Source organism: Aptenodytes forsteri, unplaced genomic scaffold (assembly GCF_000699145.1).
Source record: "Aptenodytes forsteri isolate BGI_AS27 unplaced genomic scaffold, ASM69914v1 Scaffold151, whole genome shotgun sequence".
NCBI classification, from domain to species: Eukaryota; Metazoa; Chordata; class Aves; order Sphenisciformes; family Spheniscidae; genus Aptenodytes; species Aptenodytes forsteri.
The window spans coordinates 3,428,293-3,453,038 of NW_008795939.1; the positions used below are offsets into that span (position 1 = coordinate 3,428,293).

Here is a 24,746-nt window from a genome sequence, read left to right on the forward strand (position 1 = left end):
CCTGGCTGTGCCCCCTCCCAGCTTCTTGTGCACCTCCAGCCTTCTCAGTCGGTAGAGCATGGGAAGCTGAAAAGTCCTTGACTTAGTGTAAGCACGACTTAGCAACAACTAAAACATGGGTGTGTTATCAACATTATTCTCATCCTAAATCCAAACCACAGCACTGTACCAGCTACTAGGAAGAAAATTAACTCTATCCCAGCCAAAACCAGTACAATTTGATATATTAAATGAACTGCTGAGTAAAACATGAAGAAACACATGGCTTATAGTCTTGTTCATTTACTTGGGTTGCCTCAGTAAAAGTTGCACTTGGGAAAAGACTAAATACTATGCTGAGCTGTTGAGAGGCAGGGAATTTACTCAGTTGTAACACATTTTTCCATTTATGAATGGCTCCCAAAATTCAGAGAGTTTATTACTTTCTTTAATATAAAGGTCTCGAATAAAGACTTAAGAAAGAGCTGAGACTGACTTTTGCCAGTGGTATCTTAGCCAGACAACTTTGGGTTGTACATAGGAGGAAAGGAGGGAAAAAAAATCTCTTAGAATTACTAAAATTTCCTAGGAATCAACCATCGTTGTCGTAGAGATACATGTCTCGTCCATGCCCATCTCCTGATACTTCTTGTAAGTGATGTCCTTTAAAGAGTGTCCTTATACCAAGTTTCTTTTATACTTCTAGGTCACTACATGTATGTGGACTCTGTTTACGTCAAACATTTTCAGGAAGTGGCCCAGCTAATCTCACCAAAGACCACAGCCCCGATGTCTGGCTGCTTATCTTTTTATTATCAACTTAAGCAGGAGAGTAGCATTGTTTTTACTGTTTACTTGAGAGACACGAGTGGCTTTTATGAAGAGATCTGGAAAACAGACAGTGCACTGAGTGCGGACTGGGCGCTAGCAGAAGTTGACTTCAATGCGCCATACCCCATGGAGGTAAAGCAATCATTCCTGTACAGTCCAGCTACGACTTCCAGGTTGCATCAGACATCAGTACCAACTCAGGCCAAGTTGGGAACATGGCAGTGGCCGTACAGTATCTGAAAGATGGTTATAAAGATGCTGGCAATCTGTTGTTTCCTTTGTCCACTGCATAAGGATCAAGGAGGAATCACTTTCCATAGTGGTGCTTGATTTTCAGCAAAGATGAAGCAGGTGGTGAAGTGCTTGAACAGAATACCTTGGGAGGTTGTAGACTCCTGCTAATGTGAGGTCTTCCAGTTCCTACTAAATAATGTCAATGTTCTCTCAGTCCCATATTTCTGTGACTCGATGATCCATTTTTGAGGATGCTGAGTATCATAAAATAATGCATGCCTCCCACTGCAGAAGGAAAATTTAAAAAAATATTTGAGCTCTATTGTCTACCTTATACAATCCTGCAATTCAGTCTTTCTGTGCTTGCACGAGATAAGAGTCCAAACTTGGGTCCTAATGGTACAGTAGTCCTTAGATGTGAAAGCCAGCTCTCTATGGTTACTATAATTAATTTCAAGAGTATCAGAAAGAAATGGAATTTTTTATTGCCTAGTGTTTACTGAAAAAAAACCCCAAACCTTAGAAGATTGGAATAAACATTTTTTATATATGTATATGTATATGTATAAATAAATATATGGATACACACACATGTATAAAAATGTGTGTGAATGTATATATGTATGTTATATACATTATATCTATGTAAAATATATATTCTTTTATATCTAACATATATAAGTATCTTAGAAGATTGGAATAAACAGTGTATATGTATTATATATACACATATATACTTACATGTATACAAATATATAATATATATTTTTTTTATATATATGTAATCTTTATATATATTTATATAAATACTCTCTCCCTATATCATACTTCTAATACTAGGATTACAAATAAATCAGCTTTCATTCTACTTGCTTTAACTCCACATAAGTTACTTGTTAATTCACTGTAAGCTTGCAGATTTTCAGAAATTATTAGGGGTAAAGCTAATTTTCATCAGATGTTACATAGTCCTTTTATACTCTGTAAAGTCAGTGACCAAGTCACACATTTGAATTGTCAGACTTGAAATGGTATGTAAAAGGAGATTGGATCTGATAAGGTCTCATAATACTGAATGGTAGGTGAATTACTTATTCAATATAAAAATGTGCAAAGGGAAAAACAGTCCTAGTGCTATAGATGGAAATTAATTAATGATCACTTAGAGCTTGGCATTACTGTGGTTAGTTTTGTGAAAATATCCTCTCAGTTCTAAGTGGCATTTATAAAACCATCCGGAATGTTGGAAACTAGCTATACCGGAATAAATAGCAAAACAGAGGATGTCAAACCCCTGTGGTCAAACCCCAGCAGAGTATGCAACTCCAACCCTCTCAGTTAAAAAAGAATATCCGAGAACTACAAGAGGGAGATGGGGATAATCAGAAGTATGGAGAAGTTACGTTAATGAAATAACAGTTTTCAGCCTGTAAAAAAATGACTGAAGTAGAGTATGGTAGAGGTTGATAAAAATCATGAATGGTACAGAAAAGATTAATTGTTCCCTTTTTCTCATAATTTATGTTGCTGTTCCAAATTCTTAATTACCAGGTAACAGTTTTAAAATAAACCAAAGGGAGGATTTCTTCCTACATCACATAACTGTAGAACTCACTTCCACACCGTACTATGGATACCATTATTCTGATCAGTTCAAAAACTGATTAGACAAATTAATGGGAAAGAAAGAATCCATCAGGATGCAGTGTCAGGGAAGAAGAACTGAAAACTTGTCATTGTCTTCAGTTCTTTCTGTAGGTGACCTCTGCTGGAAATAAGACTCTGGGCTAGATGGGCCTTTATTCTGCTCCAGGAATTTTTATGTAATCCAACACAGTCATTATTTTAGAGATCACTTTATAGAAATAAGATTAAACCTTGCATATAATTTCTTCAGTTGCTTCAAAAGGGTCTTCCTCTTTGTTTCATCCGGCTAAAGGAGGTCACTCAGGATTCTTTCATAGCTCTCCTAGTTTGGCTCCCATCCCTAGGCAAGGTATCACAGGCATTGCTTTCACTGAACAGGATCTCACTCTGGAAGCATTTGTCCTTATATCCTTGTTTTGTCTCAGGGGTCGCCTTGTGATTCAGGCCTTTTCTCAAAGTTTTCCTGTAACTCAGAGCTTTGATACTTAAGAGAAATTTTAAGACACTTACTCAAGAGTTATGGACTGTCCTCCACTTACTTGAGGAAATGATGTCCCTTGGGAATGGCTAAGTACAAACATTGTTTGATTTTTGTGGTAAACAAAACACAGTGATAGCTTTTCTGGTTCTTATCTTAACTAAAGTTTTTAAAGGAAATCCTGCCAGCTGATGCCAAGGCATGGGTTTCAGTGTCTGAGGATGTTTAGAGAAAACAGTAAAACTTAATATTGTAACAGCAGAGTAAGCCACACAGTTTGTTTTTAGCTCTTGATGCAGATAGAGTCTAGATACAGTAATAATTAGGCAGCTTTGGAGTTATAGTCAATACAGACTGATGACCCTGAATACTGGCTTTGCATGGTATTATGACAGTAACCTTACTGCATCTTTAAAACTGATGCTTCATAAAGCAGTAGAAGAGCTATGTTCCCCTTGATTTTTCCTTGACCTTGAGTGGGCAAAAATCTGGTGCCAGGGTCAGGCTCTGATTTATATCCCTAGTAAGTGATACAATTTAATTCGTCCCAACACCTGCAGTGCTGTCTGAGATGCCCTGGAGTCTGTTGGGACATCCTATCAGAATTCTATAATATGAAGATGTGTACCAATGTTATTGTTGTGTATATGGTAGATGAATAACAAACAATTATCATTTCCAGGTAATATTTGAAGTTGCTTTCAATAGCCCCAAGGGAGGTCACGTTGCCCTCGACGATATTTCTTTCTCTCCAGTTTACTGCAGCAATCAGACAGGTATGAGTTCTTATTGCTATTTACCTTCCTTGTTTTCCCCCTTTGCTTTGCCCCTCTGAACCGTCTGTCAGTACTTGCAATATTTGGTAGTGATGTGCAGGTGCTACCTTCTCAACTGACCGGCGCCATTGGGCTCCTGTTCCTCCTGGCAACAAAACAGAAGATAAACACTAATGCCATTCATTTGATCCAGAAACCAGTCCTTAATGCTTCCTCTCCAAAGACCTTGCCTCAGGGATCTGCAACTGGAGCGCTGGACTGCATGCTGTATTTGCATCACCCCAGCTTTTGAAGAAATTACCATTTGCAGGCCTGTTGCAGAAAAAGAGGGGGATTTCCCCAGGTGTGATGGTATGAGGAAGAAAATGTCCTGGGCTTTTCATTATTGCTGATGTAGGGAATATCTTCTTCCATGCCACGTGCCCTTGAGGTGTTCTTCAGAGCCAAAACAGGAGCTTTGCATTCCTGTCTTCACTCTTCCGGGAGGTATTATTTATCTCAGTGGCATGTCCGTCAGGATTTTATTAGGTTTTCGCAGCAGCAGAAGTCAGCTGAATCCACGTGACCTCTGCTGTAGAGGCACTTGGGATGAAGGACTTTGGCATTTGTGAATGCAGCCTCTTAAGTAGCTGTGTACTGGTTGCTTGGGTTTTACTGTAGCACTAAGCAATCGTCAAAAGTAGATTAGTGGTTTCCCACTGAGCCCATCCATTCTTTCGGTCACAAGTTTGAATTTTTGGCTAATGTTTTGAAGTGATCAAGGAAAAAGAGATTTTTTGCCCTTTTTTATCTGCTTGGAGTCTCTGCTAGCTTTACCTGCACTGCTCAAGTATCAATAGGAGGTAGATTCCAGATATGTTATTAATCCATGACTCTTGGCTGAGTAAATCTAGTTGTTTCATTAACTTCTCAATGCCTGTTCTGTTTTTGCTTTGTTTTGCAACAAAAATCCTGAGTTATGTTTGCATATGCCATGGATTGGAGCTGTGTGCTTATCTGTGTTTTCCATTTTAATTTTCAGATGGCTTATATGTGTTGAGGTATGGGATAAATTTTATAGTATTTTCTGCCCCAGCCCTGATTTAGTCACGCTATGACAGCCTAAGTTCAGATCTGCTCTGACCAGTAAATTTGATAGGTTCAGCTAGAGCTTTGCCTACTAACTCTGATTTTGAAGTTTTGGGTTTTTTTTCTGGTTGAGAAATGAATGCCAATCATTTGCTTTATATTTTGTTGATCTACAACAAAGCTGCAAAACTACAACAAACTTATCTCCTATTTCCAGGAGATAAGGTTATGTTCCAGGATATGTTCCAAAACATCTTAAATTGTTTTGAGTAGAGATGTTAAAAAGCAGGAGATGTTCGTTCTCCTTGTAGTCAGCCATAGCAATGTATGTAACAGCATTAAGTTTTTTCTTTATTTTTCTGGAAGTTTTGGTTAACAAAGGTCTCAATGTTAGCCAAACAGAGAGAAAAGGTACCAGAGTATTAAACTTGCTCACCAAAGGATGAATCTTTAATGCTGCATGGACCTGGTAGCGTTCCAACTGCGTTTTCTTTAGCTAGGAAAGCAGGGGGGGGAGGCCAGGGCTGCCTCCTTTTTCTCTGTAGGCAGAGAAAGACACATGGGCAGTGCTTAGATCTGGCTTACTTGAGGCTGAAAAGACCACAGGCATCTCTCCAACACCAAAATTTTGCTTCTCCTGAAGCTGATCACCTCTGTCCCTGCCCTTGCCAGGAAGCCACTCAGCCTCCATGCAGAAGGGTTGTGTGTGCTGCCATAGGGTGATGCTTACAGGGTCCTGACTCCTGACATAGCCAAAAATTGCGTGATGGCTTTGGGTTGTGCCCCCCCTTCCCCCAGCATCTGGTACAAGTGACTGATGAGGCTTTTAAAGAAGTAGAAATGTTTTACTTAAAAGCACCCATTCACCAGGGGGATTTTTTCAGACTAAAGCAAATCCTGACCCATGAATTCCACATCGCGGATCAAGAGTGAGCCATCAGCAGGGCTGGGGAGCTTAGCTTAGCTTTTAATCAGCTTCACTATAAACGGTGCAGCTTTCTTTGCTGCAGTGCTAAAATGAGTGAGGGATAGCTCCAGAGGTCAGTAGCCATGAGGTGGTATATGAAACAAAAGTTATTTGACTTACATACTTACAGCATGCATATGCACACACATTATACATGACTACAAAAGGGTTTTTAAAAAAGTTCTCTTTAAAAGAATATTAAATGTTGATGTTAGAAAGTTATCGCCTTGGAAACTGAAATGAAAATATGACACCCATGCACACACACGTGCACACACACTCATTTTATTCAAATCTCTTTTGAATGAAGGAGGAGGATGAAGACACATGGTCTGAATGTCTTTGTGCATTATGTCCTAAAGGAGGAATCTTCTTTTAATATCTGTAGCTTATTTATATTTTATAGAGGCTGTGAAGGAGGTTTCCTCCCAGTTCCAGCAAAAATGTAAGAAAGTAACACCCACTTGCAATAGAAAATTGATAGTTTGATATCATGGTGACTTTGCACTATGTATGTGTAACATCTTTGCACATGCTGATCTTCTGTAATGCAAAGAAAGATGAAACAGAGTATACTTCAGCATCCTTGTGCTTCAAATACCTATGCTTATTATACTGTGGTCTTCCTAACAGAACATACACATCTGTCTTTTAGGAACTCCTTTCAATCCTGCCGTGGCAGGCTGCAATTTTGAGGAAGATCTGTGTAATTTTTACCAGGATCACAAAGACGGCCCAGGATGGAGCAGAGTGAAAGTGAAGCGTAATGTGTATAGAACAGGAGATCACACTACCGGGTTTGGTAAATCAAAACTCCTTTTCACTGGAAGAGTCAAATGGGATATAAAGGTTAACGTGTTGTATCATTGTTTGCTCTGTTAAATAATGTCATCGGCACACTGGTTAGATTGCCCCACTGCAACTCCCTGCCATTAAAAATCAGCATACGCTGCTCTGTCCTAGCTGGGACTCTGGCTGTGCCTCCCCACATGTAAAGGGGGAAGGTCACCTATTGAATAGTCACGCAGGGCCGTAAATCAGAGTATCTTCACTATACTGATCTGTAGTCACTGAAGGGATGATTCCACAAAAACATGCAAGCAAATATAATAGTAGCTTAATGCATTGCTTTTAATATAGAGGAATGGTGGGCTCTTAGCTCTTCCAGGCTTAGGGTAGTTGGCATTTTTAAGGGAAAACTGTGAAATGTTGTGTAGTGAAGCCACGTAGTGAAAGGCCTGCTAATAAGTTCTGAAACTCACACATCTCTTTGTGTAGAGTATTCGTGGTTCTTAATCATATGTGCTAAAGTCTCACCTCTTTATACTTGGCGCAGGGAATAATAGGCCTTGTGCCCCAGCCGTCATTCTTTGGTCTTGGAGCAGTACCCTTGAAACAGCCAGGTTTCCAGTGAGGCCAGCAGGCCAGAGAATTTTTCAGTGTAAATTTGAAAAGTGCTTATTTCTGGTAACTTAGCCGTGTGCCAGTTTAACTTGAAGTAGCCGGGATGCTTTTAGAAAAATTCTTACTTCCTTTCAAACAGAGTGTGATAATCTGTTTCCTGCAGAAGAAACTGTTTTTATAACCAAAGTCTGATGCAATAACAGAAGCTGCTTTAATAGCAAATCGGCTGTGCTAATTGCGTATTAGAAATACTCAATAATTGCGCTGTCTTGCAGGTTATTACTTGTTGGCGAACACAAAGTTTACATCACAGCCTGAGTACATTGGACGTCTGTATGGCCCAACCCTGCCAGGAAACTTGCAGTTTTGTCTGCGTTTTTATTATGCCTTATATGGGTTTTTCAAAATGAGTGGTACTCTTGCTGTTTATATCTTTGAGGAGAATCATGTCGTTCAAGAGAAAATCTGGTCCGTCTTGGAATCTCCAAGGGGAGTTTGGACTCAAGCTGAAATCTCCTTCAAAAAGCCTATGCCTTGCAAGGTAAGATCCAACTCTTCAAATCTGCCGAATTCTGGATGGAGATTTTCCTTGCCTTCTCCTCCCAGGGTTCTTTGTTATCCAGGGATTAATCCTAAGTGAGCTATACCTGCAAAGTGAAATAGAGTTCCCCAGGCAGTACAGTGGGGAGTAGAGTATTTTTTTGCAGCCTGGCTCCCATGGGAGCCCCAATAAAGGGGCTTCGTACCAGGAACAGGGCAGTGTTGTCCTGGTGTCCTCAACTGTAGTCACAGTATTTGTGGAGATCTCACTTGAGGAGCTCTAACGAGAACCAGTTGTGTCTTGGTTTCTCAGCAGGCTCCACGTTCACTCATTGTTGTTTGTTTGTTTCCTATGTGATTTGCACACTGTACTCAATTACAGATATTAATTAATCTAAAAAGTCAGTACTGGTAGGTTCTGGTCAAAACGGGGAGCTGATTCTACTTTCCTAAACTCAACCACTGGGTTAAAATATGAAACCAGAAGTCAGTGTAATTTAGAGCAATGGACTTGAAGTATTTGCAATGTCTGGATGGAGAGGTCACTTTGTTATCTCAGCAAGTTAATAAGAATAACATAATACTTCACATCACCTCCTGAGTAAGTCCGCAAGCTGCTTTTACTCCTCACCTCCACTCTTTTTATAAAGACTGACTTTTACACAAATTTGTGTAGGCGCTACTTCTGCGGTTATCCTGATTTCTGTAATGGGTTTTCACTATCTGTGAGTCATCTGAGGAGGACCAGATGGATTACTACCTGCTGACACTGAGATAAATCCAGCTTTTTTTCAGAGTGTGATAGTACTATGAACATATGAATGAAAGCTCGTCTTGTAACTCAGGTATTTCTAAATTATAGACAAACATCTTAAGCATTTTCCCCACTACAAAGTAATTTTTGAAATTGCAGTAGTTATTGAGTTTAACTTTTCTTGAAAAAAAGTGTTTTTGTTCAAAGTACATACCCTGTAAAAGAAAAAGTTCACAAAAAAAAAGGGGCTTAACTGTGTTAAAAAGGAAATTGACACTGAAAATGTTGGTCCTAATTGTTGGCTAGTGTTTTCTCTCAGATATCTGATACCTTAAAAAATTTATGGGATTTTTATGTACATATTTTTTATGCATAAAATGTAATACTTTCTAATTCCCCTTCAACTGATATAGAAAAAAAAGAATTTTATTACTGCGCCCAGCAAGCATGATAGAAAAGTCTCTCATAGCATCATCCCAAAATATTTGCAGAAAATTGTTTTTCTTTTTTTTTTAAATCATGAAAAGGTATTGGTTAAAAAGGCAAGCTTATAACATACTTTTGCCATCTTCTGTTTACTATTTCTTTATTACTTCTAAAAAGGTTCAGTAGCTTGTGTAGCGTAATACACTGTATTAGTAGTGATGACAGCTGAGCATGACTGTTAAAAATGGTTTATAGCCTTGGAGGTGGCAGGTTTTTAAGCATCTGACATTTGCATGGAAAATCTTTTCCAATATGAATTTATGAAGAACTATTTTTATGTTTCCCTAGAAATTAGTATATCTAAAACACTTGTGAAAAAGCTTGCCTAGAATGGAAAGCTTTTCGTGAATTGCAGCTTTCATGTCTTAGTTACCAGTCTGTTTGTAGGCAGTAACAGATGGGGACAGCAGCACAGAGGAGAATAAAGAAGTCAAGGGAATATCCTCGCTGCTTCTGAGCCTGAAGGAGGGAAGAAACCCCGTGCTCTGCAGCAGGAGGGTTTGTTTGCCTCTGGCAATTCTCAAAAACCTTCAGTGGGTCCTTCAGGTCTTGTGATGGGAAAGCCTTCTTTCCCATGGAAACAAGTGGCAAAATGTTTCTGTTGAGGAGGCATTCCTCAAATATCTAAAAAAGTGAGATTTATTGGGCTTTAGAGAACTCAGGATGTGTTCAGCATATCATAATTCAGACATCCCTTAGCCAAACAACTATGTATTTGGGTGGGGTGGTGAAGTTCTACCTTAGCCTTGGTTTAAACATATTCTCTCACACTGTCTTTTTTCCTGGATTGGAAGATTAAATTAGGTTTAGAGTAGGGATTATACCACCTATGCGGTTTTGCATAGGTAGCAGATGCCATTGCTACATAAGTCATGCACAAGCTGTAACGTGCTGAACTTCATATAACGGTTTTATGGTTTTCATGATGGCTGTGTATGCATATACTCCATCAATTTCTAAAGTTGTCCTTAGACAAATAGTACATGGAAGGCAGTGGGTGAAGTTCTGAAGCATGTCAGTATGCAAAAGTATATCAAGATATGTTTACAGCTGAGAAGGTAGCAGACAAAAGACAAATGATACCAAAGTTTAAGTGTGTGTCTACTTGCCCTAAGGCAAGGGTGAAAAACTGGTGTAGTCACAAGTTGTCTGCTTGTAATATTCACAAGCAGCCTTGAATGAAGTTGCACAGTGAACCCGATTCTGGCTTTTCCTTGCGATCTCATGCCCAACTCTTCAGCCTTTATACTTTCAGAAGTCCTTTCATGCTTTCTTTTGTTTGTTTCTTCTTTTCCAAGCCAACAGAAGGAAATGAAGGAGCACCATGTGGCATTGTATAAACACTTAGGTTAGTTATCTGTAAAGATGTGCCTGCCTAGGACTTAGTGAAATAGCTGACAAGGAACGCTCATTTCAATGGCCGTCTTCAACGTAGGCCAGCAGTGGAGGTGCATCAGAGAACGTTTTGCCTGACAGCAAGGAGTGGTGGGAACCAGCATATCAGGGATTACACTTCAGGCCCTGGAGGGAGAGACAATAGTCTTGCCTCCTCACTGATGCATCTTTGTCTTATCTATCCTGCCCTGTAGGCAGCAACCGCCCCCCATTCCCCATCTTACTCCTGGCTCCTCAGCTCTGGACAGTCCAATTTTTTTCCCTCTAATCCTGTCCATGTCCCAGTCTGTTTGCCCTGCTTGTCCCAGTTCTTAGAAATTTTAGTTTTTCAAAAACTAATGACTTGACAGAAAGCACAGTTCTGGCACAAAACCAAACTCTGACACATTTCATGCTCCTCCTCCGAAGCCTAGGAGTGCTCAAGCTTTTCAAAGAATTTTTTAAATAGGGGCAAAATAAAACCTTTTTTCCTAGCCTTGTTCTTGGAAATGACGGAACTGTTTTGGCTTAAATCTTCCAAAACAAGCCTGAAGCAAGGACCCAGCATGGAAAGTCTGAGCTGAAATCATTGCATCTTAGCAATGTTATAAGCAAGTGAAAAACAGTCGTTTAATGGAGTGAGGTGGTCTCAAAATCAGATAGGGCTACCACCTTTACTCTAATACAGATGTGGTGGCTGATGTGCCTATGGTACTGTTTTCTGAGATGCATCATGTCTAGACTTGGATGATAAGAAGTTGTAGGCATGCACAGTAGTTTGGCTGATCAAATTCTTGGTTACTGGGTGTGACTTGTAGATTGGGTCAGTGCCTGTGGAAACAGTAAACAGTCTCCTGCCAGTTCCTTAATGGCCAGTAAAGTCAGCGAGGCAATTGTTATGCTGCTTTGGCCAGGGAGTCCTGAAGGTCGTAACAATTTTGCAGCCAAAAAACAACTGTTCTAAAATACCTGATTACCTATGTCCTTCATCTTTCTTCTATGACTACTACTCCCAAGGCTTTGAAAACAATATAAAATCCGTCTGATATATTTTAATTTTGATAACGTATTTGTTTGCATCAGGACAATAAAAAGGCTCAGATTTTCATCTCTTGGTTTGTGTAATGGTTTTTGCAAGTTCTTTTTGAATTAGCTAACTGCAGTCTGGCACAGACTGTTGGCTTGAGTTCTGTGAGCAGGAAACGTGAAGCTGGCCAACAGGCTTTAATATGACACTTTGAAACTACCACGTTGAAAAGGTTAGGTGGGTATGATCCAGCTAAGCAAGTCATAAATATATATATGCACATATATAATGCATATATATAATATATATATACACACACATATATATACATATATATACACACATATATATAACACATATATAATGCACATATATATATGTATATATGTGTACGTACTGCAAATACATATGCGATATAATGCTAGCGAAAAGGCAGGAAATTTAAAATCCTGATTTCTCAATTTGTACTTGAGGCACTCTGTCTTTTAGTTAGTGTAAGTACCTATGTTCCTATACACATACAGTATTGGTTTTGTACTCTGTAGTGTCCAGGGAATAAATAATAAAAGGAGTAAATTGAGTAAATTAAAAAAAAAAACCTAACATTTATTAAAATAAATTAAACCCTTCATGCTTTGTTGTATAAGCCTCTTAAAGGGCAGCATAAAAATCTGAGTTTGAAATATATAGATTCTTTTGATCAGATTGAATGTATGGAAACTGATCTTCCAGGCCAATACATGGCAGGAAAATGTCAGAGCTAACTGAAAGAAAAATTCACATATGGCATATATAACCTGGAGATCCTCACATGCACCATGGAGCAAGAATCTGCATTTTGATATTGTGTGTGTGTATTTGTATGGTGTGTTTGTGGTGTGTATACACCACCATGGAAAGATACTTCTTTTATGTAACTTCACAACACAGTCCAAAATGAAGGTTTGAGTGCAATTGGGTGTACTTACATCAATTCTGTTCATTTCTGCTAGATGTGGTTCTCCATTCTGAAGCTCAGGTTTTCAAAAGCAAACATCTTATGTTGTTTATCCATTCATGCAAGTTTTTGCAATGTTACTTAGTGCTGTAGTGCTTGAATACTTCCCACAGAGTTCAAAGACAAATCCTCAGAAAGGTAGCTGGCATCATAACAGTCCACCCTACTTCCATCAGAATAGTTGTGGCAGCATTTCTTGGGTTTTCATTCTTTCAGTCTACTTTTCTTCCTCGCTGATGGTTTTTTTTTCTGTCACTCTCTTTCCTTGAGTTGATCTGTTTGTTTTCACCTGTCCTCCATAACTAATTTTAGTTGCAGTTGTGAGAAAGCAAAATCAAGTGACTGCGTGTTGCACTTCAATATTTACATGTTTTAAAACAAACAAAAGGGAGGACTTTTTCGGGAATGACTAAACACTGAAGTCCCTCACTGCAGGATGTTGTGGAGGCCAATAGTATACATGCATTTGAAAAGGGATTAGGCAAATTCATGGAAAATAGACCTCACAGTGACTGTAAACACAGTGGTACAGGTATGACCTCCAGTTCAGCAAGTTCTTCAACTCTCTGGGGTCTGAACATAATATAACAGCACAAATAGCTTTATGGTTGATTTGTTTCTTGTACTGTTTTCCCTAAACATCCATTATCACCCCTCCACCTTCCTAGGGCTTGATATGAGCGTCTTTGGACCTTTGTTCTCACATCATCACTGTGATGATGCTCAGTATTAAATTGAGCATTAAATTATTCTAGCATTTCTCTGAGAAATTTGTGTCTCCCATTTATGCATCGAAGTCATGGGTAAATGACTAAAGCAATCTTGGATATATGATGAAGTCCTAGATCCCTGTGAGCGAGTCAGTAGTATAAAGGACACAGTTCTCCAGTCAGGTATCAAGTGGAGGAGGGCAGACATCCTAGTACTCATCTCCTCCTCCTCCTCTGAAAAACCCTCACTTGTGACAAATAAAGGAGCTTTTTGGTACTGTTCTGACACAACCCTTGATCAGTCTTCCCACAATAAGGTATGCAACCTAAAGAGGTTGGAATGAGCTGCAGTTTTATACTATGGTCCTCTGTCCTTCCTTCTCTCACCTCTAGGACAAGAAATTTCTTAAAGAACAGTCACTGGAAATGCCTATTTAAAATAAGAACGTTAGGGTCTGTAAATAGTAGGACTAGTGCTTGCAAAATGTGTACCCCACTGTCTATGGTGTTTGGTAACAGTTATGAAAATGACATATTGGAAACTGTAAAAATTATTGACGTTAGAGAGTGTTACCTAAATGGCCTGCATCTTCACAGTAGCTAAGCAAGGAGATAGGTTGCATGAAATATTACATACCTCCTTTTGATATCTGTGATACTTAACTGACATTTCCTTTTTTTGCTCAATTTTTGTTCTGGGTACTTAATATTGTGATATTACGATGCCACATCATCTGACAAGACTCCTCAGTCTAACGGCAAAAACCTCTCCCTCTTATAAAAAGAGCCAAGGAAACTGTTTCACTGAAGAGAGGATAGAACCGTAATAGCAGACTTCTGGAAATCTAGGAGGGCCCCTGGGGACAGCTGAGGATATCGGTGTCCTGTATACATTTCTGTGCAGTCAGTAGTCTCTGCTAGACAGTGCAATCCAGTGAATATAGATGTAGCATTAACAGCCTGTGGCCCTAGGTTGTTCTGTTAGCTTTATGTTTCTCTTTCATTGTTTGTTTCTGCAACCCATTTGCCCTTGGACAGGAAAGATTTTCAAAAATATTTGTTCAAATGTCACAAGCTTATTACCAATGTTATCCAATTATTTATGCAGAAGCTTTCATAATCCATTAATTATTTTTCTCACAGAAGCTCATTGTATTTACATGGCAAGAAATTGAACTTACCTGGCAAATGCCATTTTAAATCAATTTATTTTAAATGACAGAAGCTTGCAGACATTCTAATTTTGGCTTAATAGCTTACTTGCGTTCTTGATAAATGAGTTTCTGACTGTTTAAGCCAAAGAAAAATAAGCCATTTAAAATCTAGTTTAATTAAACGAGTTAAAAGTAATTTGGTAACGTTTGTATTGAACAACCCTGGGACAATCCCATTCCCTGTGCCAGTGATGGGTCCCTGGCTTACACGCTTATATGGCTGTGTACTAGTATAACTGACTGAAAAGTCAGGCTCCCCTGTTTTGTGGAAACATATTGGCTACTTCTTTGTGTCATGTCACACTTTAATTTCTGGTGCTGGAACTATTTTTGGATTTTGTAGTACCGAGTTTTGTGTCACTGTATGGCAGTTTCAACAGTTGCTTCTCACAAAAACCCACCTCAGACTCCACTATAACTGCCCTTCTCCTTTGAGAAACTGAACCTAAATATGTGTCTAAGTGACAGACTGAGTTTTATGTCTACACTGATATACAGTATGTAGTTTAAACCTAGGAATATTTACTAGGATGGAATCAGGTAAATTAATTTGCTGCAGAGGCATAGCTTGCTTTTAAGTCACCAGATTTGGCTGCTGTCACAGTTTTTCTTTTGTTTGGCTGGTCTGGCTCTTTAATTGAGCAAGAGCTGTATTTTCTGGGATAAACAAGTCGGAAAGAAAATACACAGAACTCACAGGGATCCGGGGGCATCTTCTCTCCCTTTCTCCTGTTCTCAGTCCAGCTCCCTCCAAACCTCCTTTTACAAGCTTCCCCATTAGTTCTTCCTTACACTTCTTGATGGAGGTACCCTACTGCATGTCCTACTCTTTCTTCTCCTCCAAAAGCAGGTAAACTTCATATGCATACGTTTTAACTCACATCTACTTGTAGAGATGCAGAGTGCTAAGGATGAGAAATCCCTTCTACCTCACTCAGTGTCTGCAGTACAACCCAACAACATGTCATGGGAGAAGTGAAACCCTGCTTGCTCTACCAGCTGTTCTCATCTGGCGTTGCTCATTACTGATATAATCCAGGCTAAATGCTAAGAACTCATTATTGATATGTTGAAGCTGCAGGCCAGGAACATTGATTAAGCACTGGAAAATAGACAAACCAGCTTCCAGAAACTGGGGCAGTGATTTGGAAGGAAACTAATGTCCTGGCTGTGTCCTGTTATTGGAACAGAGAGACATGAGAGAAAAATATGTTTTATTTTTCAGTAACACTGGCAACAACTGCCTACATTTGATAATGTTTTTAATTTAGCCTCCAAGATATCATGCAAGTCCAGGAAGATTTGTTACCTAGTTTGAAACAATTAGTATGTTGTTCATCTGTCATGTTTTATGAAGAAAGTGCGAGCTGAACACAAAGATCCCCGTATTCTCTTCTCCAAGGCATGAGATAACTTCATAAAAATTTCTTTTGGAAGAATTGACCTAGGAAATATTTTCATTCAAAACAAGAACAAATGTAAAGCATCATGAGGTTAGTCCTATCGAGACTCTACAAAGGATTCAGAGATCTGACGTAGGGTCAAAATGAGTAGCTGAGTAAATCCAAATTGATACAATTTTGGTAGGTAAAGTTCAAACAGCCAAAGATGTCCCTTTATGACAAAAAAGGACATTTAGGACAAAAGAAGAGTGAATAAATTTGACCTGTGAATAAAAATATGTTTTACCCTGTTGCTTAAAACTACATCAAGAATATAAGAACAAAATAAGCCAAGGAGACAATGAACAATTTCAGTACATTTGCTATAGCTAATACTGGAAACTCTGCATTTCCAAGTACAAGCTCCCCCACCCCACCCCTGTGCAATTACAAAGCCTGCTCATGGCAGCGTGTCACTCAACACCACAAAAAGCAAGTGGAGAATTAGCAACGCTAAAGCTACAGATGACAAAGCTGAACAAGTTTGCAAACGTCACTGAAACAGATCAATCCTTTGACTGTACAAAGGCTACTGGTTCAATGGCCTTTGAGAGACCAACAGTTACTGTTGCGATGCTTTTGAAATGGAGGGCTTTCTGCAGGATCCAATGGGTAATTACATACCTTGTATGGAACAAATTATTGCAATTTAAGAATAAAGAACTTGATCCTGCTCCCAATGATGTCAATAGGAAAACATCACTTACAACATGATCCCACAGTGTGGAAATGTTGTTTCACAAACGAGGACTGACCTCACCCTTTCATGTGTGGTTTTCTGAAGATTCTTGGGTTTAGGACTATAATATGTCTTTAGTTTATTACAAATGTTCACCAGAATGCATTTATTAAAAGTCTGGCGAATGACGTCCACCCAACGTCAGTATTTATTGTATTCTTTATTCCAGGAGGTGCTACCATTTTTTAATAGATTGTGCCTGTTTATTGAGAATGAACTTACAAAGTAGGAAACAATTTTTGTCCTGTTAAACCTTAAGGCTAAGAGAGCAGCTCGGAAAGGCCATTAGGCCACTATACACTGAGCAGTTGTGCATGCTGTGCAGGGGCACTCCTCAAGTCCACACCTGTAGCGGTTTACAAGACAGATAATCACTATTACCAGAATTTGTAGCACTGAAAGGAAAATGGTTTTGAAAATTGCTCCATTCTGGGCAGCATAACCCATACATGCTTCAAAGGTTAAAGTGTAATTACGTCCCAGGCTGTTTTATAAGCAAATGAGTCAATAAATACTACATAGCAAAGCAATCTAGCAAAATCCGGTGTAATGACCATATTGAAGGTGTTACCGAGCCTGTTAAAAGAGGACATATTAAATAATGCATGAACAACTTCTAACAACCTTTTTGTATCTGCATGAAACTGTCAGTCAGCATTTAACCTCAAATATGTAACTGAGGTGTTTACAGTTGCTCCAGAATATTAAACTGTTAGAAGTGACACTCATCCATCTCCAGTCACTAGCCCAGATCTCATCACAAAGGAATTGTTTTGAAAAGCTCTTCCCAAATTATGGTCATAACTCCAATGGTCAGACAGATGGTTTGCAGTAGTTAGGCAAGGAAAACTGCCAGCAGTATTTTCACAAAATAAACCTTATTGTGTCTTCTGTAATTTAAACAGATCTGTGTCAGCCTTAGGAGAAGGGCAGCTGGGAATCTTAGAGTTTCTTTACATTTTATTTTGTCATCTCATGAGTGACTTGTATTTTCCATGGCAGAATTAATGTGTAGTCAAATAAAACATCTTGGACACTATTCTTAATTTTCACAAACCCAGATGAACACTATGAATGATGCTTAGCATTTCCAGGCTCCTGCTCTACGATATCATGGCTTTGTGTCATTTCTGAATAATCCCATTGTATGCAGTAGTTTCATCTCATCTCTGTTGTTCTTTGTTTTTTGCCATGGCCATTTCTCTTGGCCATCACTCTGCATTACTCTTTCAAATTTATTTTTCCATGGATAAAACCTCCTGATTGTAAGGGTAAGATAGCTGAGGACATTTGAGCTGTTCATGTTGGTTTTTTTGGGGGGAAAAACCGCAGCAGCCTCAGTGAGTCATGTTTTCTCATACACTGAAAAATACACACTCTCCTAATAAAATGGAAACTACATACAGAGATACATCATTTGCCTATGAAAGTGAGAAAACACTTTCTATTGAATGAAAACATACTTCTAAACCCCACTGGATTTGAAATTTCAGTCACTGGCAGTATTAGTATGTGCCAAAACAAAGTGGATTCATTATTTGTGTTCTGTAGATGTCAAAATTATTAGTGCATTTGGAAAAATCTAAAATTTCAGACTCCTAATGGTGCCAGCTTTTGTTAGATACCTGAAACTTCCTTCATGTATTGCAGGTTGTCTTTGTCAGCTGGTGTAAAAGCTTCTGGGACTGTGGACTTGTGGCACTGGATGATGTATCATTGAGCCTGGGAAGCTGCCAGGCTGCTGGTAAGACCATGTGTATTTGTCGTCCAACAGCTGCTACCCTTTTTAGTAAGAGTTCATTGCATACCTTCATTTTCCAAGCCTATCCTACAGCTGCCTTCGTCCCACTGTGGTTTCTTTTCTTTTCTTTTTCCACTAACTATTGCATAAATCCTATTTTTGCAGTAGCATACATACAACAAGGACCAGTTTTTGTTCACAGGGGTACCAGCTAACTCCTAATTAACTTCACTGACGCCGGTGCAGTTTTACATAGGTGAGCGTTCCTTTTGGGGCATTACAATTTAAAAAAACCCAACAGTCCAACTGAGGGGAAAGCAGTTTTTAAATGGCTTTTAGGAAACCAGGAACGGACCCAAAAGCAATATTTTTAAAACATAGCATTGTCCTTTTCAGTCCAGAAGTACAGTTGTGCAAGGCCAAGATACAGTCCCTTATCTGAGCTGCAGTTCTCTAATGAAGACACATGAGTCAAGTCGAACTCTCCCTCCTGTAGTGGGAGGAACTGAATGTTTTTGAGCGAGACTTTACCCTCTGACATGCATAGGCTAACCTCTCTGAACTCACCCAAACTCTCTTTTCTGGGACTTTTTGAGGTTTGACAATGAAACGATTGTATCCCAATTTGGAAACCATTCTCATGAGGCAGGCACAATCTATACTCCCATTATTCTTCGGAATAAAGCCATGCCTTTGAAATGGTGATGAGGCTGATCAACCACGCCATTTATATGCCCATGTAATAACTTTTTAATGACCTCTTTTGATTGGATTTAACGCATTCAGGTGGCTAACCATTACAGAACAGAGAGAAGTCACATGTATAAACCCCATGTAATAAGAACTTTTTAATGACCTCTTTTGATTAGATTTCACGCATACAGAACAGAGAGAAGTCACATGTATAAAACAAGATGCCATTTTTCTAAAGTATTTCCAACAGCTGTCTATTTTGCCTTTCTGTAGTTTCGAAGCAATTTGAAAAGGAACCAAAGGTGCAGAACTGATACTTGGGTGTATAGTCATATGGGGACTTGTCACTGATGGCAGAAAAAAAATGCCTGAAAAATGCCCCAGAGTATGTGAGGCATCAAGGCATCCTCCTTTCCAAAAGATGAAAGCAGCTCAACTCTTGAACTACAAATTCAGATTCTAGCAGAAGACCTTACAGAAGCTTCCTGGCGAGCACCTGAATTGTCAACTTTCTCTGTTCTGCATCATCTAATAGAATTGAAATAATGAAAATACTCTAGTAATTGCAGCTCTGTGGTCTGTTGTATGTGGTATTAGAATCTGGTGCCAAGGGAACATGAGAGTGCTAAATGTGGCATTTGATTTCAGATCACAGAAACTCCAACCTTTGACAAGAGTCATTTAATATGCATGTTATACATGCTGGAGCTCATTAAGCTGCTTGGGGTGCCACAGTAGTGAACAAAATTACACTGGTAGAGCCCATTGTGGAGTAAGAGCTACGATGAGATAATAAACTGTGCGAGATGTTTTAAAGAATATTAGTACATGTTAGTGAGACAGACTAGGGCACAGATTTCCCCAAAGCTGTGAAGAAAATGAAATTTAATTTCGTACATCAGTTTGAGGCTAGCTTTTATAAGCTTGTGACTACAGTAAGTATTGCTAGGTAGATATAAGTGATTGCAGCAGGTGAGTGAATGCAATACATTGCTTGTGTAATCTCTCCATATATCTGTTTAATATATTTGCAGTTTTAACCAATGTCTTCTCCTTATAGATCTATTGCTGCCCAATCCTGGAGAGTGTACTTTTGAAAAAGATGAGTGTGTGTTTACCCAGAAGAAGAGAGGTCGTGGGATTTGGCACAGGAGGAGGGGTCCAACTCCCACTTCTTACACGGGGCCGAAAGGAGACCACACTACTGGGGTAGGTGAGTTAAGCTCCACATTGAACTTTCAGAACAGAGATTGATAGTTAATCAAAAATACTTTGAAATGATAACCTGGAACACAGAGAAAGTTTTTAGTGTTCTGTTCAGAACAGTTATTAATCAAATGAAGCAAACATGTTTCTTAGGGACCCACAGATGGTTCTGAGAATGTGAAGTTTAATCTGAATTATCTGCAGACCAAGTGGGTAATTCGGTCTTCATGTCCTAAAGTAGCCCTTTCCTTTGGGAGAAAAAAGGACAGTATGACTCTCCAGACCCCGCAGAAAAGCCTTCTTCCAAACCCCTAGCTTACATGAATATTCCCTGAAACTAAAAGGCAAACAAGTGGTTGGGGGCTCTTCTGCATCAACACCTTCCTGTTCAAACTTAGAAGAAAACATGGATAATAAAAGAGGTCCCACAGACCCTTTGTCTTGAAAATCCACACCATAACCTCACTTGTGTAATTTAAAGTATTTAGGCAAGTGGGGCCCCCATTAGCATGAGTGAGCACACAGAAAACTGCATCAGAATTGCCCCCACACCGCGGGCAGTACCTGGTGACTTTTGGAGATGATGAACTGCGTCACTGTGTTGGGTGCTCATGTTCCTGCAGATGAGGACCTCAGTAACAACTCCACTGACTGCAGTATAATGGATGAAACTGCCCTAAGGCTTGTGAACTTTAAATGCTTACATAGGTTTAAAAAGGTTTTTGGTGCCTTTGGATTTGCCCTCCTTCCCAGTGGTTAGCATTCATTCAACAAGTTATAAAGTCAGCTGCAGACAAGCTGGCTTATTCACAGTAGCCATCTATCCAGTCTGTTAAAAATTTTAGCTGGATTACAAAAGCAGTTGGCCTGCTCAAAAGGATCATCAAAAGCTATTATTATTCTGTCAACTGTGATCGAGTGTAAACCACGTTAAGCATCATCAAGCATAGTTATTTCAGCTGTGCATATGAAGTCTCGCTCTATGCAAACTTAATTCAAGTTACTCTGGAAAACTGTTTTGTTTCTAGTTAACAAAATAACAAATGCTTCTAGTTAATAAAATAACAAATGTTTTGTCTTGTTTCTGATCTCTTTATCTAAAAAGATGGCTTTGTGCATGTTCAGCAAAATCTCCCTTTCCTATCTCCTGGTAAAATTTCTGTAATAGCTGCATCCTGAGCAAGGTATGGAAATGGACTAGAGAGATGTAAATTCATGGTGTGGGGGACTGTATGGCCAAAATGCTACATGTGGAATTGAGAATGCAGATGGGAATGTTTCTCTTTGGCTTGAAATTTCAGATCACCAAGAAATTATGTTCTTCCATTATTAACTCTAAACAGTACTGATTCTGGGTAGAAATATGAATAGCCTTCAGACATAAGTAAGTTTTAAAGCTTAAAACTTCTCTTATGTGTTATGGGATAAAACCAAGAAACATTACTTACAAATTTGACCATATTCTGACCAGATCTATTGGCTAAGTTATCTGAGTGGACAATGTAGGCTATCTACAAATCAAGAACATTTTCCCAATAATGATACCTTTGTACCGTGGAATGACTTTCAAAAGGGAATATTGAAATTCTTGTCCCTTTTCCATTTAAAAATTAGATGACATTAGAATGAATTAGATGACATACTGTCTGTAAGTCTTTGTTACCTGTGCTGTCCAGTTCTTCTGCATCGACTAGACATGTGATCACCAGCTTTAAAATAAGTGAGAATTTTTCCTAACAGTTTTTAAGGTCATTTGAGAATTTTTATTTTGAAATGTGGGTGAGACTCTTGGAGAGGCATCTGTAGGCCATCTCTGTATTGTCTGGCAGACCCTTCTTTTTCTGCAAAATATAATCCAAAACGACTACATCACCTTAAAGTTGCTAGTTGTTTTGGCAGGTAACCAAACTCAATTTCATAAAAGGATTCACCATTCAAGCTTGTTTGATGCTTTTTTTTCCCCTGGTTATTCCCTAGATAATATATTCTATTCTTCCTCTTTCAAATACTCTATATCCCAGCTCTTGTGTTTCCAAGGATAATAACCCTCTCCTTATAGTAGAAGCAACACTTAAGAGTTTCTTGCTCAAGAAAAGGAATGGGCTGTTAGCACAATTTTCTTGATTTCTAAGGCAGAAACTGACTTTAGACCTATTTTCAGTTTATGTAGATCACCAAGTATTCTGAGATCTGAGGCTGATGGCTCGACTTTAGAACTGGTGAAGCAAGAGAGTCTTTTAAGCCTGGCCCGTGACAACAATGTTTATTCCTTATTTCACACATCTCTTTGCAGCAAGATGTGCTGAGAAATACGTGGATTTGAATTCACAAAACCAAGAGTTGATCTACTCTTTCCATCAAGTTTATAATATGATTCAGGCCTTAGAACTAAAGGCAAGTTATTTTATTATACTGAAGTATGAGCTGTAGGTTTTGATTTTTAACTCTAGAAATTTTTAAACATAGTGAACATCAAAATCCTCACAATGGCTTGCACTAGGTTTGGCATAAATCGCCTTGGGAATACTCCAACACACTGTACGAAATTATCTTTTATTTACAGACCTACAGCTGTAGATAATCTTCCTTTTCACCCTCTCTACTGCTGCTCACCACCAAACTACAACCCGGGTTAGAAGGGATGTCTTCAGCATGGGTTTGTGTAGATAATAGGACTCCGAGATAATAGGACTCTGAGTATCATGAGACACCCCGCGCATCCACCAGCTGCTGTTGCTGCTCTCAGCTTTTCTCCTGCCTCACTGATCCTTAGGAATCCCTTCTCCCCCTGAGGGCGATCTCACCGCCAGGACTTGTGGTGGGAGAAGGGCAGCTTGTTTTTTCCAACGCCACAAAAAGGGAGCAGTGGGACTGCAGGAAGAGCTGCTGCAAAATCTTGAGTTCACTGCCTGCTGGCAGAGTGTACATCTCAAGACACACAACAGCTGCCGTATGCAGCAGATGGGATGTGGGGATGCTCCTCAGTCTTCTGACACACCTCGGTTTGCTCCAGTTGGAAATAACCAAATGATGGATTGGGGGCGGGGTGTGTGTGTGTGTGTAATTTGCCTGCCACCAATTAATGACTAATTTTTCCACAGATCAGAGTTCATGACAATCTTTCATTCATTCATGGATTCTAGAGAGTCTAGTTTTCCTCACTTGTGTCTTCACATCTTGATCACAGAAAGAAAAGTATTATTGATGCCATATGTGATTTAAAAGAGGTATTTCAATTCATATGCTTTGTTAATAGCATCAGCTCCAACCATTGCCTAAACTGTACCCTCAGATGTACGTGCAGCTGTCTTGAATTCCAATTAATCGACCACTGTCAGAGTGCATTCCTCGTTTAAGAACAGCTATGATTTTTTCTTACTTTGTATTCCTTTCTGTTGCTATGTATTTCATCAGATACAAACAAGTTTTTAAGTGTTCTTACATTAGCATTCACAAATACTACCATTATTACACTACACACTTATTACAATATCATAAATATTACAGTTCACAAATATAACAGTCTACGGCATAAAACTCTATCAAAATAGTTTCAATCAGTTTTTTATATAATGAGCATGTTGAGTGTAAAAATAGTTTCAATCATAGTTTTTTATATAATGAGCATGTTGAGTGTAATGAACGTGCTGAGAGAATGTATTCTACTTAGCTAATATTTGCTTTTGTATCTTTTTAAGGGTACTACATGTACATAGAAGCATCCAACATGGTCTATGGACAAAGAGCATACCTAGTTTCAAAATCACTAAGAGGAACCTCTGGAAAACAGTGCTTGACATTTTTCTATCACATGTATGGAGCTGGGACTGGATTATTAAGTGTTTATCTAAAAAAGGAAGGTGATGATGAAGAGATTCCTTTGTGGAGGAGGACAGGGGAACAAAGCATCTCATGGCTAAGGGGACTGATAGAATATGAAAGTGATAGAAACTACCAGGTAAGAAGAAACAAACAAAAAGCAGTCAGAATGGAATACTGAACTGAACTATGTGCTAGAATCCAAGTTTTGGGTTGTATAAAAAAAAAATTAAAATGTTAAAATGTAGATAGCATTGAATGGACAGCTGAACAAGCTGAAGTAACATGTAATTTCTTACAAATGAAGGTAGGTAGGGAGGGAATTATTACAGACATTAATAGGTTGCAAGTATGAAAATAGTTCATTAATTCAAAATTTTTTTAAGTGTTTAAATGCTGTTTTCCCATCATTTCTTATAAGTAGCGGTAGTTTTTATTTAGATCACTTGTGCAATTTCTTTTCCTACAGCTGTCTAAAGCTCTGTCTAGATTTCACATAACTACTAAGCTGTGATAAAAAGGCTGCTTCTTGCAGGATGGTCTTTCTGAGATGGCACCAAAGGCAAGGGATGATGCAAAGCCAGCACTCTGCCTTTGGTTTGAACAGTGCCATCAATTCA

General features: G+C 38.9%; 1 protein-coding gene across 1 annotated transcript in view; it reads left to right on the forward strand.

Moving 5' to 3' along the window:
• Positions 1-24,746, forward strand: part of MAMDC2 (MAM domain containing 2) — a 30,741-nt gene that overhangs the window by 4,364 nt on the left and 1,631 nt on the right. Inside the window, exons 4-10 of the mRNA XM_009285299.1 lie at positions 686-942; positions 3,852-3,945; positions 6,636-6,782; positions 7,660-7,925; positions 18,318-18,411; positions 20,162-20,314; positions 24,006-24,265. Coding sequence (XP_009283574.1) covers positions 686-942; positions 3,852-3,945; positions 6,636-6,782; positions 7,660-7,925; positions 18,318-18,411; positions 20,162-20,314; positions 24,006-24,265 — 1,271 coding nt within the window. The remainder of the gene's footprint in view (positions 1-685; positions 943-3,851; positions 3,946-6,635; positions 6,783-7,659; positions 7,926-18,317; positions 18,412-20,161; positions 20,315-24,005; positions 24,266-24,746) is intronic.